Source organism: Oreochromis aureus, linkage group 11 (assembly GCF_013358895.1).
Source record: "Oreochromis aureus strain Israel breed Guangdong linkage group 11, ZZ_aureus, whole genome shotgun sequence".
NCBI lineage: Eukaryota > Metazoa > Chordata > Actinopteri > Cichliformes > Cichlidae > Oreochromis > Oreochromis aureus.
In genome coordinates this window covers 32,055,108-32,071,533 of record NC_052952.1, presented here as the reverse complement: position 1 = coordinate 32,071,533, position 16,426 = coordinate 32,055,108, and the positions used below count along the sequence as shown (strand labels likewise).

Below are 16,426 nucleotides of genomic sequence, written 5' to 3'. Positions count from 1 at the left end.
GAGAGTGATTGGGTACGGGTCTCGCACGCTCACACCTTCTGAACAAAACTACCACTTGCACAGAGGAAAACTAGAGTTTCTCGCCCTCAAGTGGGCAGTTTGTGACAAGTTTAAGGATTACCTCTACTATGCTCCACATTTCACCATTTTTACAGATAACAATCCCTTGACATATGTCCTCAGCACAGCAAAGCTCAACGCAGTCGGACACCGTTGGGTCGGACAATTGGCAGATTTCCACTCCGACATCAAATACCGGCCAGGAAAAGTAAACATTGATGCAGATGTGCTGTCACGTTGCCCACTTGACATTGAGAGGTTCATGGAAGAGTGCTCAGAGGAACTGTTGGAGGAAGCCGTATGTGCAGTTTGGGAAGGGAGCAGAAGAGCGAAGCAAGGAGACGTAGCATGGATTGCAGCCCTTAGCCTCACCACACCAAACCTACCCGTCAAAGAACCCCTACAGTCAATCAGTCATGACCAACTTGTACAATCGCAGAGAGCAGATCCAGCAATCGGGAAAGTCATTGACATGGTAGAGAAGGACATAAGACCAATGGAAGATGACAAGGCTGACACTAACACAAAGAGGCTGTTGAGAGAGTGGAGTCGGCTGCACATGGAGAATGACCTTCTCTATAGAAAGACTACAGGACGCAAGCAACTGGTCCTACCTACTCTCTACAGACAGGTCGCTCTCACACACCTCCACAACAACATAGGCCATGTCGGCGTGGAGAAAGCCTTGAACCTGGCTCGAGAGCGGTTCTATTGGCCTTTCATGAAGTGAGAAATTGAAGAGTACGTCACAAGGAAGTGTCAGTGCATCAAGCAGAAGAAGCCAACGACGCACGAGAGAGCACCCATGGGTAGCATAACATCCAGCTCCCCTCTTGAGCTCGTTTGCATTGACTTCCTGCACTTAGAGTTGTAAAGGTGGGTTCGAATATATACTGGTTGTTGTGGACCATTTTACCAGGTTTGCACAAGCGTATCCCACCAAGAATAAGGCCGCAAAGACCACAGCAGACTGCCTCTTCAACGACTACATTCCCAAATTCGGCTACCCCTCCAAACTCCACCACGACCAGGGTCGCGAGTTCGAGAATGAGTTATTCAAGTCCCTAAGAGAACTCGCAGGCACTGGTCACTCAAGGACATCCCCCTACCATCCCCAATGCAACCCTACTGAAAGACTGAATCGCACCCTGTTACAGATGCTGCGTACACTGGGAGAAAAGGAGAAACAAAATTGGAAGGAACATCTACCCCATGTTATCCATGCTTACAACTGTACCAACCATGAATCTACTGGCTTCTCTCCGTACTACCTCTTGTATGGTCGACACCCTCGTCTTTCAGTGGACCTTCTCTTTGGTCTCATGGCAGAAAACAACACTGAGACACCACATGGGTATGCAGAAAGATGGAAAGGGAAGATGACGGAAGCATACCGCATTGCAAATGCAAACAGTCAACAGTCAAGTTCCAAAGGCAAAGCAAACTATGACAAAAGGTGCAAAGGAGTAATGCCACAGACAGGAGACCAAGTACTGGTACGAAACCTGAGTGAAAGGGGGGGCCCTGGCAAACTGAGACCCTACTGGGAGCAAACGGTCTACATTGTGAGGGAGCAAGTGTGTGACAACCCCGTCTACAAAGTGAGTCCAGAGGCGGGAGGCCGTCCTGTTCGCACCTTGCACAGGAACTTGTTGTTGCAAGTAAACGACTTGCCAGTGGACATTATCCAAAGTCAGGCTACAAGACCACACAAGAGAAACAAGAAGTCCACCGGAAGACCAATGACACCAGAGCCGAACCCTGACACAACTGACTCGGAAGAGGGTGAGCCACTCTACTGGCTTGGTGTACCCAGATATCCTCGAGAGGGCCATTCTCCAGTCACACCAGTTCCAAGTGGAGCGCAACGGAGCTCCAGTCCAAGTGAACTAGGACAAGTCTTAAGGGCTCGTGTCCAACCTGGAAAAAAAAGTGACATGGTTCCAGAAGAGGATCTAATCGTGCTAAGAGACCCAGACCTACCTCAGCTGAGTGACAATCAGGAGATGCCTCAGGTTCAAGAAGAAGTTGACGTCACTGAGTCCAGCCCTGATCCAATAGAGGTTCCTGACCCAGAGCCGGAACCCAGGGTGGAGCCAACGGATGACATCCATCCAGAACCACCGCCTCATCTTAGGCAGTCCAACAGGCAGAGACGTCCCACCACATTCTTCACCTACCCGTCCTTGGGTCAACCAGCCTATCAGGCTCATCCTGCGGTGAACACCATCAACGTCCAGCCTTCGCCATATCCTTCCCTGTACTACCCTCCTCTCTACTCCCAGCCCCTCCACCCCTCTCCCCTTACCCTTAGCCCTTACTTACCTGTTTCATATGTTGTTCCTTGCTATTGAATCGAACAGAAATCTCAAGAAAGAGGATGCCTGAAGGTTAAGGACACCTGGGCAAGAGGAATATTCCAGGGACTTCTGTAAAGAGACTTTGTTGGTTTAAAGGAGTTTTTTTTATAATTCAAGTTAAGTGTCAGGAGCCACTTTTGCTGTTGGGGAGCGTGTGGTGAACACAAATGTGCTACCACATTTTGGTAGATTTTATTATTTTTAAGAAAAATATACGCCAGTAATTAAGACTATTATTTTACATTCATTACGTGTAGTCCATAAAAACTGAGGAGAGTAAAAGTGAGAAATGATAAGTGGAACTTTTGACACTGTAGTCGTTCGCCCGCGGTTGCCTAGAGCGGACCAACTTCCTGTCCTCTCAGACGCAATTCGGGAAAAGATACGAGTGCTCCTGTGATTCTTTCTCTGAGACTCTACCTTTATTTTTACAGGTCAGTATCGTCTTAAAAATACAATGTATGAGGGCTTTGTGCCTCGTTCTACTTCGGTGTTTACTGAGAGTTATGTTGACACTGCCGATGTAACCTTAAGTGGGGTTTAGTTGAAAGTTACTGAAGCACGGCATCGCAGCAGCGGTAAAGCCGAGCCGCGCAGCCCTAAGTCGCGCGAGATTTACCGCGAGAGTTCGCCAGCCCGCGGGATGTATTTAAACTTAGTAGACTCCATTTAACAATCAAATATGTGTGTGTGGTGCTCCAATTTAACTGTAAAGGCCCTGACATCAGATTATTCGAGTTTAAAATATCTCATATATACTTTATGGTTCAAGTAATGTGGAAATGTTAAGACTAAGCTAAGAATGCATGTACATTTATGTTGTTACATTGCAAAGTAATACATTCAGGTGTGTTTTGTCTAATCTAGTAAGATTTATGAACTTATATCAGATTTGTGGATAAGCTAATTTGAGTTTGCCCTATGTGTGAGAAAGAGCAATAAGACATTTAAGGCATTGTATGGTATCTGCACTGCTGATGTAAATGCGTGAAGGAATAGTGTAATTAACAGTGTAAACTGGAGAAATGTAATAACCATCCATCCATCCATCCATCCATCCATCTTCGTCCGCTTTATCCGAGGCCGAGTCGCAGGGGCAGTAGCCTAAGCAGGGAAGCCCAGACCTCCCTCTCCCCAGCCACCTCCTCCAGCTTATCCGGAGGAACACCAAGGCGCTCCCAGGCCAGCCGAGAGATGTAATCTCTCCAGCGTGTCCTGGGTCTGCCCCGGGGCCTCCTCCCGTTGGGACATGCCCGGAACACCTCACCCAGGAGGTGCCCAGGAGGCATCCTTGTCAGATGCCCGAACCACCTCAACTGGCTCCTTTCGATGTGGAGGAGCAGCAGCTCTACTCTGAGCCCCTCCCGGATGGCTGAACTTCTCACCCTATCTCTAAGGGAGAGGCCAGCCACCCTTCGGAGGAAGCTCATTTCTGCCGCTTGTATCCGCGATCTCGTTCTTTCGGTCACTACCCACAGCTCGTGGCCATAGGTGAGGGTAGGGGCGTGAGATCGACCGGTAAATTGAGAGCTTCGCTTTTACACTTAGCTCCTCTTCACCACGACGGACCGGTGCAGCGTCCGCATCACTGCAGCCGCAGCACCAATCCGTCTGTCGATCTCCGGCTCCCTTCTCCCATCACTCGCGAACAAGACCCCGAGATACTTGAACTCCTCCACTTGGGGCAGGAACTCATCCCCGACCCGGAGTGGGCACTCCACCCTTTTCCGGCTGAGAACCATGGCCTCAGATTTGGAGGTGCTGATCCTCATTCCCGCTGCTTCACACTTGGCTGCAAACCGTTCCAGTGCGAGCTGGAGGCCTTCACCCGATGAAGCCAACAGAACCACATCATCCGCAAAAAGCAGAGATGAGATTCTGAGGCCACCGAAGTGAAAGCCCTCCGCCACTTGGCTGCGCCTAGAAATCCTGTCCATAAAAATTATGAACAGAACCGGTGTAATAACCATAGATACATATATTTGCCAAATGCCTTTTATTCACCTTTTACAGTTATTGAGGATATCTGACAAGTGAATGCACTGAATGTAAATTATATTTGTTGATCTGAAATAAGAGACGCAATTCTGGAAAAGATACGAGTGCTCCTGTGATTCTTTCTCTGGGCCACCTCCTCCTCCAGTTCCTCACACCTGGAGCAGATTGCAGGCAATCAAGCCAGAGTGATTTAAGCCTCACGCTGATGTTCGTTCACCGCCAGCTTGTCATCAACCCTTGTTAGTAGCCAGCTCTCGTGTTTCAAGCTCTCGTTGTGCTTTACCTTGCTAACCTTACTTTCTTGTGCTACAGTTCCTGGACTCACCTTGTCTCAGACCTCCAGCTTATGCTCCTCTCTTGGACTCAGGATACCAAACCACCATTTTGGAATTCACTCTCTGCCTCACCTGCCTGCCCTCCTGCCACCACACTCCATCAGGAACCTTCAGATCTCAGGTCAGCCTTTCCACACCACTCAGCTCAGCCCGGATTCACGTCACCCCCATCTCATCGCTTTTTTTCTCCTCCTGCAAGTAAGAATAGTTACATAATATACTTCCCAACTTCAGAGCTCCACTCCAATACTTCCCTAACTCCTCCCTCCTCAGTGTGACTGCTAACTGCCCTGTTCCAGTCTGCGTCTCAGTTCCCATTTCCCCTCTCTAGAACCACTTACCCTGAGCCACATTACCCAGGCCACACCACATCAAGTTCTAAGTTTCATTGCTTTTTGTCCTTGCCACGTTTTCAAGTCTAAGTCTAACCAATAAATACACTGTAAAACCACCTTCTGTCTCTGTTCTGGGTTTCTGCATGTGAGTCCAGTTTTGGTACTGACCTCTTGATCCCGTGACAGAAACGCTGGTTTGAGCGGGGAGTCAAGTAGGCCATTTATATAAAATAGGGAAAGGCCATCTCTGAATCGACGAGGGGGACTAAGGGTACATCTTTTGTGATCATACAATGCTGTGATTCCAGCCATTCCCATCCAATCTGTGAATGGTACTTATGGCCACTTATCAATGGTCATGACAATTTGCATATGACTGATCAAGGACCTGACCTCACAGCCCATTGTTCCTTAAGTGGGCTGGTTTCAGTCGTGCTAATGTACTGTTTTATAAGGTTGGAGAAACCTGCAGTCAGCTGGGACTGAAATCACTTGGATGAGTGGTTAAACGTTTCTCTCACTGAAAATGCTACATCCACATGAACAGAATCAACTTTTTAGGATTTACTTACCTGGATGATTGAGCATGCATCAAGACATAATATGGCTGAGACACACTCAAGGAGAGCATGATCCCCTCTCTTCAGAAACTGGGCCACAGGACAGTATTCCAACATAACAACCCCAAACACACCTCCAAAAAGACCAGTGCCTTGCTAAATAAACTGAGGGTAAAGGTACTTGACTTGCCAAGCATGTCTCCAGACTTAAACCCTATTGACCATCTGTGGGGCATCCTCAAATGGAAGGTGGAGGAGCGCAGGGTCTCCAACATCCACCAGCTCCATGATGTCATCATGGAGGAGTGGAAGAGGATTCCAATGGCAACCTGTGAAGCTCTAGTGAACTCCATGCCCAACAGAGTTGAGGCAGTGTTGAAAAATAATCATTGCCACACAAAATATTGACACTTTGGGCACAGTTTGGACATTTTCACTTAGGGGTGCACTCGCTTTGTATGCCAGTGGTTTAGACATTAATGGCTTTATGTTGAGTTATTTCGAGGCGACAGTAAATTTACACTGTTATACAAGCTGTACACTGACTACTTTACATTGTATCAATGTTATCCCATGAAAAGATATATTAAAATATTAACAAAAATGTGAGTGGTGTACTCACTTTTGTGAGATACTGTAGATTCAAAGTGACAAACCTCACTATGGTCATGTTTACACTATTGAATGTTTACTAAAGAGGTGTGTGGCTGTATGTTGGTGTGTATATGGTTGTGTATGTCTGTGTATATTGATGTGTGTTTTTGGTATGGCTGTATGACTTCTGTATGTTTATGTGGTAAATTGCAGCACTGAAGACACAGCATAAATTATGCTGAATACAGAAGAAGATGAGAAGAGATGTGAAAGATGACAAGGGGAATAAGGTAGTGCAGCCACCCAAGAACCATTTTGAGTGACTTAAAAAAAACATTAAGAAAAATAACAAGAACAAAATCGGCATTATTTCTTCACCTGACTCGGCACAGCCATGGCGCGATGTTAGTGATGACAAGTTGGGAGCCTCCTTGGATAAACTTCTTTTGGATTGGGAACAGGACCTTGCGTTGCACCAGGATCTCTTTGGGAAACCAGTCGTTGACACTGAAGTCTGTTCCTCCCAGCTCCCAGCCACAGTTCTTCACCAGCTCTTTTTGTTTGAAGTGTTCAAGTTTAGCCACAATCGGTCTGTGTCTGCATGCATCAGCTCGTCAACCTCCTGAACAACGGACACGAGGGAAGCTGAAGTTTTTAACTACGTAGTTCAGGGTGTCTGGTGAGTCTGGATGAAATGACTCGCAGTTGTTTTTGGGTCCTCGTCTGCCTTCTCTGGTACTCACGAAAACACCAAGCTGTCCTTCATGTGGTGCTCGATGACAGTTTCTTAGATCTTTAAAAAAAAAATTCTTCTGAGATCTGGGTCATTCCCTCAGAGAGGGATTTCACAGACTTGAATGTTTTCAGCTGCTGCAGGCTTAACGCCTTATGTAGGATTTTGAGGATGGCCAGGCGTGCGTCAAAGCTGGAAAGGTTTTTTTTTTTTCTTTTTTTTGGATGGCAAAATGTCCACCACGTTGCTGTTGTGTGATGAAGCTGGCTTCGGTGAATCTTTGGGGTGGCTTAGTTTCGAAGATGGTGTTCATTTGCTGCCAGAGGAAGTTCATGCCTTGTTACATGATTTCCCCAAAACAACATGCTCAAAACACTGTCAAAGTCTTCTTTATGGTCCTCCAGAGTGATGAAGTTGGTTGGAATGCAAGTATAAGTCCTGTTGTTGTAGCCTTAAAAGCCTTCAAAGAATAATCTGGCAGAAAAAACATTAGTAGCTAAAATATTTTTAGTGGGGTGCCATGTTCAATGATGCGGAGATTTCACTGTCTCTCACGATACTCCAGCATCGCTCTCTTCACTTACCTGTCGCCCTTCCCCGCTCTGTGTCCCAGCTCTTAATCTAATCGAGCATCTGTGAGATCTGCTGGAGAAACAAGAACCATGGAGGCCCCCCAAATTTTTCAGCAATTAGAGCTACAGTAGCTTGTCTGTAAGATCACACCACATGGGCCAGCCTTCGCTCAACACGTGCTTCAGTGAGTCTTGGCTGCCCAAGACCCATTGCTGGTTTACCACTTTTTCTACCTTGGTCCCCCCTTCATAGATACTGATCACTGCAGACCAGGAACACCTCACAAGAGCTGCCATTGTGGGGTAGCTCTGACCCACTCATCTAACCATCACTATATGGCTCTTGTCAGACTCTCATACACTTACGCTTTTTCCTTTTTCTAACATCAACTTTGAGGACAAAATGTTCACCTGCTCCCTATATCCCACCCACTAACAGGTGATGGAGATAATCTACATCACACACTTCTATCATAATGGTCATAATTTTATGCCTGATGTGTGTGTTACAAACGCAAACACAACATGCAGAACACAAACTAAAGCAGCTAATTGTGCTGACAACTGATCTAAACAGATTATTTTTATCGAACACATGCAGAAACGAGGTGTCTGTTATTCAAAAGTTTTTAATGCATACATTTAACACCACTGTCTACAGACCCGTTAATCATGGTCATGAATATATTATGACTGTCAGTCATATATTAGCTTTTGCTCCTTCAGCTTTCATTCAACATTAATTTAAATACACACTTTTCATTTGGATCACCAGATACATTCATGACTCCGGCTTTAAGGTGACTTATGGAGCTTAAGCCTTAAGCAGCAGCCAGATGAAAAAAAATTGAATTTGCATGCTGAAAATGTTGTACTGATGGGGTTTTTTTTGTCTTTTAAATCAAACAAGCACTCCGATAAGGTGGTTGCTTTCTTTGATCAGGCTTGTTTACCTTTACTCAACCTCAAGCTTTTGATAAATGCCTTGATGTTAAAACGCTGAGCAGGTGTCTCTCGAGAACAAGATGTTTGATTGAAAAGAAACCAATGATGAGTGATGACAGCACCATCTGCTGTGGACTGTTTGTCACTCCCACACATGATCTGGAGGTTGGGAAGAATTCACATGACTAATCTGATGTTTCAAAACTAAGTTGAATCTGACAAGCTGCACACCCTCTAGCATTTTTAAGACATTAAAGGAGTCTTACATAAGGTAAAAAATTACAATGCTTTATTTAATTGAGCAAAGAAAAAAAAACACTGTGCAATGTTGTGCAAAAAACTGAAACTCAGATGCAAGATTAACAGTCATCAATAAGAACATTTTTTTAAAAAACAAAACAAGTATATATAGTTGCATAGTAACTGATGTGAAACAACAGAAAATAAACGTGACTAATTTGAAGTTAAGCGAGTTAGTTACTGCAGCACCACGTGAACACATTTTAAGCAAACGCAAACAATATGACTTTATTAAACAGAATCAGTTGTTGTGGAGAACAAAAACATATGGTGAGCACCTTGCCTTGGGTTGTGAATGTTTTACATGACAAAAACCTTTAAGATGAACCTTGAAGGTACTTATAAAAATTTTTTAAAAATTAATCAAGCAAAAAATAGTTTTATCTTGAATATATAGAAATCAGTTCTACATAAAGTCATGCACAGTGTTTAAAATTATTAAAATCATGATAATATGGAAATTATTTCAGCAATGACAATGCCAAAAGGTTTTCCATCCATCACTTTGTGCCATCTTGAGCTGGATCAGTTAGCCTTCTTCTTGATGCCGAGCAGCTGAGAGGCGATGCTGTGCAGAGCCCAGTACAGCAGAGAGAGGGAGACAAAGGCCTGGACAAGTTTGACAGAGGTGGTTAGGATCAGAAGACTCGTGTTGATCGGTTTCATTCAAAATGACAACTACAGCAGTTTGTTAAGACTTGTGTTAAGATTACCATTACCACTAACATTACTGGGAGATAAAATTTAATAACAAACAAAAAACTTGCAACTGCAGCACTGTGCTATGAAGATCACAGTAAAATCTGTTCAAACACTGACTAGAATACTACTCTGTAAAACTTCCTGGGCTCACAGTCTGACTTTAAATTTACATAAATGGACATAACAAATGATTTAGGGAGATTATGTCATTGATCAATTTTTTAAAATTATGAATTATTGATATGGTTGCACTTTCAGGCCACAAGACTGCAAAGCTTTTTGCAAAACAACTCCATTGTTGTGATTAATATCATGTAAGACTAAGAAAATGTTTACATTTGATAACTTTCGCATTCAAATTTGATTAACAATTGTGCCCAACAGAACTCTTGAGCCTCAGAGAACAGCAACATTTTACGTGACTGGGATCAAGATGTGGTTATCGATAGTGGATGGATTGAGTTTATGTATACAAGTTATAGGGCATGATGGTCTTGGAATGAAAACTAATTTATTTGTAATATAGCGATAATACAATTTTATAGGTGTTTGACAATATACAGAGAGTATGTTGTATGTTATGTAAATGTTTTCTCTTTATTTGATTTATAAGCCACAAAAAAAAAAAGAGTATCTCCTTCAGTCTCCTCCACTTACAACTATTTGAGCACTGAAAGTACTATAAGCTGTATATTTGCTCCCTTTTATACGTATACATGCTTTTTAATTTACAAAGCTTAAGTGTAGCCTATAAAATGTTGTGCTGTCACAAGAGTTAAAAAAAATAGATAAAAAATTAATTTTCTACTACAACATGATGTTAAACTGTGAAAGCAATGCTGCAACTGAAAGAAAACAGACATCTCAGATGCAGCCAGTCTCAGGATGATGCAGAAAGTAGGCTTAGAGGTTAAGAGGCAGGGCTTCTCCCCCGATGCTCTCACAACAGGGTCACAAGGGTCACAGCCATAGGGAACCTTGCTATTCAGAAAGAACGAGGGGGGGCTTTGCCCAAAACAGCCCTTGCCTCCACTCCTCACTAGGTTCTGACTCATAAACTGCATCCTACATTGCAACTCAAGCCAAAATCAGACCGTTGTCCATCATAGGCAAAAAAGGCCAATAGGGGGAAAAAAAGCCCAATTTCCTCCTGGACACGGCAGCTGTTCTCCTCAGAGACAGAGAGAGAACGTACAGCACAGACCTCTCTCTGCTTTTCCACCTCTCACTACCTGCTCTGAGAACAGCCTCCCTGCTTCCTGCTGAATGAACCACTGGATGAAACAAAAGCAAAGAAAGGACTTGGACACTGAATATCACTACTTGTGATTTACACACACACACACACACACACACACACACACACACAAAAAGGGAAGCAGTATAAAAGAAAATAGATTTGAAGGGAAGGTATCAAACTTTTTCCACACTACATTTAATTGGCAGCTACACCAGTTAGCCACCAGATGAGGATTTTCTACAAAATGTGTTTTGACACACACAGATTAAACCACCTAACAGTATATAAAGTAGAAAACATTACCTATAGCTTTGCCATCTAACATTAAAATGCTGCTGATACATTTATGAGTAGTACTATTGAAATAAAAACATATAACCAACCTTCATACAAACAACTTTGAATTGAATGATTTACTCTCCAGAACATTTGTAAATAGGGGTATTATCATTCTTTTAAGAGCCTAAAACTACATTTTTATAACGCAATAGCAATATTTGTTCTATTTAGTTCGTTAAAACGTAATTAAGAGAAATAATTGGTCACTGACTCCATTATTCAAATAATTTTTTAAAAGTTTTACTGTTAATTATAATATCTATCTTCATGAAGTCGAGTAACTGACAAAAATATCTGAATGTAAGTCAGAGGGTAGGAAAACTTCCTTGAAACTGCAGAGACTTATTTTTAATGTGAGCATTTTGATCTGCATAGTCCTCCTCGGATATACAAACACTGATCAACAAGACTTGTACAGTGCTGTCTGGTAAGATTAGCAAATCAGGAACACGACACACATTTTGGTAAGTTGTAAGAAAACACTTTCTGATAAGAACATGTAAGCAAAAAAACTACATTTACTGCTACATTTATTTAAGTAAAAGACAAAAACATGCTATAGACAAACTATCACAAAGTGAGATGTTTTCAATTAGGTTCAGTGTGTTTTTGATAAGGCTTGAGAATCATGTAGAAACTCCGAATAGAACAAGAAATGCACCCAAATTTTAAATCAGTGATCTGCCTCTGCAAAATATTGGGTAGAGGCTTTTCGATAGTTTCAACAACTCCCAGAAGGAAAAACAGATGGAAGATTACAAATCAGTAAAGCTGCATTGTGTTTGTCTAAGATGGATTGAGATCGAGAACAGTGTGCAGGATTGGCAGAACCTCGCAAATCACATTTCACTCAAACTAAGGACCGAAACATGACGGAGGTTTCTATCAAAGCCGCATGTTGAGGGCACCAATTTTTCCCTGTTCCCATCTCTCCGTTTGAGCCACTATGCTACATGTATATGGAGTCTGTAGGAAATCCATGTGGGACAGATTACATAGTGGAAGGAAGCAGGTTTGATCATCTACAAATAAGCACTACAGCCAGACACCACTGACTCCCAAAGTAGACATCTCAGCAGATCGACTCACACTCACTCAGTTTGGGGCAGAAAGCACTTAGTTAAGGGTAGTGATTCAAGGAGCCACTAACATGTGGCTCTGTAGGTTTTTTCTTGTTTACCTTTGCTTATTCCATTTCAATACCAGTCTGGTTAGAGAGTAGTCACGCTCCCAGCTCCACTAAGAAATTGATGTACACCACATGTTTTGCTTGAAAGCAGCTCAGTTACTTCAAGTTGCCAGTTTATTAGATACCAAAAAATATTCTAGTATTACTCTAGTCATAGTCGAATATGTTAATTACTATAGTGGTAATGTTTAAATATTCTTAATAAGGATGCTCAGCTGTAGTTTCTGATGCGTATATACTGCACCGTGTTACAAAACAGACATTTGTGTTGTCATGTTTTTGTTTACCCAATTTATATCAATGAGATCAGATAAATTAAAAAAAATGCATCTCCCTGAAATGTAACTGCATTCATTGAAAAACAGTTTTCTTCACTTGTGCCACCGTCAGATAAAAACGTGTTTTCTCCAAAGGAAAAGATACATGATGATCTACGAAGACTTATGTTATCAGATTGTATGTCCATCGACATGTCTACATTTGCTCTGTGCAATTCATTCTTGCACAGAGTATTAAAGGCCAATGGCATCACAAAACTTGTTTTTGGCTATAGCTTAAAAATCCACAAACTAAAAAACTAAAATAGGGATGAAATGAAGACATGGCGGCCCTTTGTATAAATTTCAAGTCTGCATAAACAAGGACAGACAACAACATATAGATCAGTTGACATCTAAAGCTGTGTAACACCTATTGTGTGTCTCTTTCAAACTACATTTAATCACGATTAACCAACTTCACTGTACCCGGATAACATTTTAGTGCTTTGCTCTCGGTGAAACGTCGCTTCAATGTGAGCAGTTCCCACACATAATTATCTGTATTGGCCTTGAGAACCACACTCCTCCAACACCATATTGTGCTGGGTCATTTTGGGTGCTGTTGATGGATATTAAGCATGAAGGAGACATTAAACACCCCAGGGTGCGCCTTAGTGTCCTCTAACAATAACAGTAACAACCTTCCAGCCTTCAGTGGGTTAACATGGCAGACTCTTGCTGTTCTCCAATGCAGCTGCACTCGTGATTGAAATGAAAACAAGGCAGAATGGCTGCTGTCAGACGTGTGATATATGACCTGTAATGGGATGTTTCCAGAGCTCCCTCTCCATATGGCTGCCTACAGTCCACCAGACCTGGACTGAACTGCATCGGAAAATTATTCAGAGCTTTTTGTTTGAAACTGCCTGTGTGGGTGTAGCGTGCTACATCAGGACATTGCTGAACTGGTGAAAATAAACTATATAAAATTCTTGTTAATAATCCAAACACCACGTTTCTAAAGACTTGAGAGAAATGAAATTACAGTTTGCATTCTGTTTGATTTCTTATAACAATTTGGCTGATTTTAAGTTTATATAGCAACTCTGTGCTGCTTGCCAAGTACCAGCTCTCTAACGCAACTACGCCACATTTGATAGCATTTGTGAATAAACAGAAATACAGACACAGGTGTCTTCAGACTGTCTGATTAGTACTCTGGTGAGGTGTTAATTACTGGGGGTTCATGCAGTGTTAAAAGTTATTAACATGAGTTTCAGATTGACATGAACACCCACTAAGATCAGAAAAAGCATCTTGAAAAGTCTGAATATTGTTACACGAATTTCTGCATTATTTACTTCAAACAAAAACATGGGAGAAATTGAGTTTTGGGGGTTTTGGCAAGAAAGAGTCTATAAATTGTGCAAATTTATGTACTGCATTTTATTTTTAAATACATGTATATACAATAGACACATGCACAATATTATAGATTTTAGCCTGTCCTATATAAACTTTTATCAAGGGGAAATAGTCACTTGGTCACATGCTGTGGAAAGATGCAAATTATTAGTGACCTATAACCATTAAAAAATTCTGGTGGGGCTATTCTGGGACTAAGAAAAACGTTCGAAGTTGCTCTCACATGGGTTCAATTAGCCCACATGTTTTGTATACAGTTCATATGTACCTTTACCAAATATACGAGTAATAAAACTAATTAAAATGCCAAACATTGACGTCTTTATAATTTTTCCCCAAATTTACTCTTTCATATCCTCTTGTTTAAGATCCACTTCGTTCCAGTGTTTTTGCATTTTGTCATCTTTGTGTTATCTGATTTTTTTAAATTATCCATTTCTTTTAACATCAAATCTTTTTTCTATTAATATTTACACACTTTCCATCACCTTTAACAGAATTTTACAGTTGTAGTAGTGCGTTTACTCTGTACATACTTCTAGTAAATAATAGTTGAAATTTGAAATTTACACTTTAAAAAATATATATTTAAGTATATTAAATATTTATATATCAACAGTGAAATAATGGAAGTTAACTAATCTCCATTTTCATCTACAGAAGTATGGACACATGAGCACAGGCAGCTTTTTGTCCACAGTCCTAAACAAGTACACCTGCACATACACACAAAACGTGTACCGAGAGAGAGAAGGACACGTACACACACACACACACACACACACACACACACACACACACACACACACACACACACACACACACACACACACACACACACACACACACACACACACACACACACACACACACACACACACACACACACACACACACACACACACACACACACACACACACGACTTCCTGTCTGTTCATTATGAGCAGATATACAGTCTCTGTGCTGGTTGTTTGAGCAGACTCAGGAAGGATATGCCGAGCAGTTTAACGTCCCACCAGAGAATGAGTGTAGTGCCTACTCTGTAGCACTGCCATGAGAAATATCGCCGTTACACTCCCACACACACACAACACAGCCAGACAAAACACATGTGAAACAGTAGTGGCTGCATGGCGAAGTGTAGCAAAACACAAAGTGGCCTGATGATATGCTAGTTTAGAGTGATACAGTTGTTTAGAAGTTTTACTTTTCACATCTGCTAAGCTGCAGTAATCTACCATGTGTCTCTTTGAAGGTCACATGTAAGGTCAGCTACAACTCATCCAGACCACTATGCCTCATTGAAACCATACGAGAAAACCCAGAGGACACCAGCTTTCATATCTCTTCAGCACACTTCAGAGTCCAGCAGCCTGGCACCACTTCAGCCTCTATAAGAGAAGAAGTCATCGCCTCAGTATTAACCGTGGTTCCCTGGGTGGCCAGATTGGCTGGTTAATTGGTAAAGAGCACACTAGCCAGCAGGAAAGCAGAAGGCGAGCTATTTGGCAAAACTCCAGAAAAGGAAATGAAAGCAAAAACAGTGTATGGAGCAGACAGGAGGTTATGCTCTTCCAAAATGAAGCCCCCGTTTGTATTTTCATGAAGCCAAGAGAAGATGTTTGGGTCCACTGTGGATTAGCTCAATACATTCCTCTAAGAAGAAGTACAGATGAATGAGCCTCCAGGGGCTTCTAAGACGTGTATCTTTACCCTGATTTCTTTAATCCACCCACTGACATTTATAGAAATTAAAACAGTCTCTGTTGTACATTCCTACTGTGGAGTTTGGTGCCAAGTGCATCTCTGCAGGCCTGAGCCAAACCACTGGTACAGCAGCAAAACTGCTCTACAAATATCTACAGCCCAGTTTAGGTTTATTTAACTATGGCAATCTGACACGAAAATCAGACCTCTTCAAAAGAACACGTAAATCAGCAGCAAAGATAACATTAAGGAATTTGGCAGCAATATGAAAGGAGACAAATCTATCACGAGCCAGTAAGACATGTCCGTGCAAAGATGATAATTTGCTTTTTCATAAGCAAAAATGAAGCTTTTTCAGCTTTAGCTTCTTCAGAGGAAGAAGTCCATCATTTTAGGAAAGTATTAGTGAGTCTGGTCACCTTTGCAAATAAGTCACTGTCTCAGAGCTTCAAGACCTTTATCTTTACAGAGCAGGATTTGTCCAACAAAAACTACCTAAGAATGATAAGTGGCCCTGTTATGGCTACTGCTGAGACTTTGGCAAAGCAGTAGATAGACTTCAGGTCCTGTATTAGGTCTTTTCTGTACACTCCGCGTGCCGAATTTCTTAAGGACATGACTTTCTGATACTGTTCATGTGCTGTAGATTTTTTAAGACACATCACTGTCTTCCTCCTCCATTTGCCCAGTTTCCTCAAGCTCTTCAAGGACACGCTGCACATCACATAACAGCATGCCAAGTTTTCATCTAAATAGCTCTTTGCAAAAATG

General features: G+C 42.2%; 1 protein-coding gene across 2 annotated transcripts in view; it reads right to left on the bottom strand.

Annotated features, from left to right (window-relative positions):
- Positions 1–9,134: 9,134 nt before the first annotated feature.
- agmo (alkylglycerol monooxygenase) overlaps positions 9,135–16,426 on the bottom strand; it is a 49,699-nt gene continuing 42,407 nt past the window's right edge. For both annotated transcript variants that reach the window (XM_031758567.2, XM_031758569.2), the window contains one exon: positions 9,135–9,401. In XM_031758567.2, the coding sequence (XP_031614427.1) occupies positions 9,318–9,401 (84 nt within the window). In that variant the 3' untranslated portion in view covers positions 9,135–9,317. The remainder of the gene's footprint in view (positions 9,402–16,426) is intronic.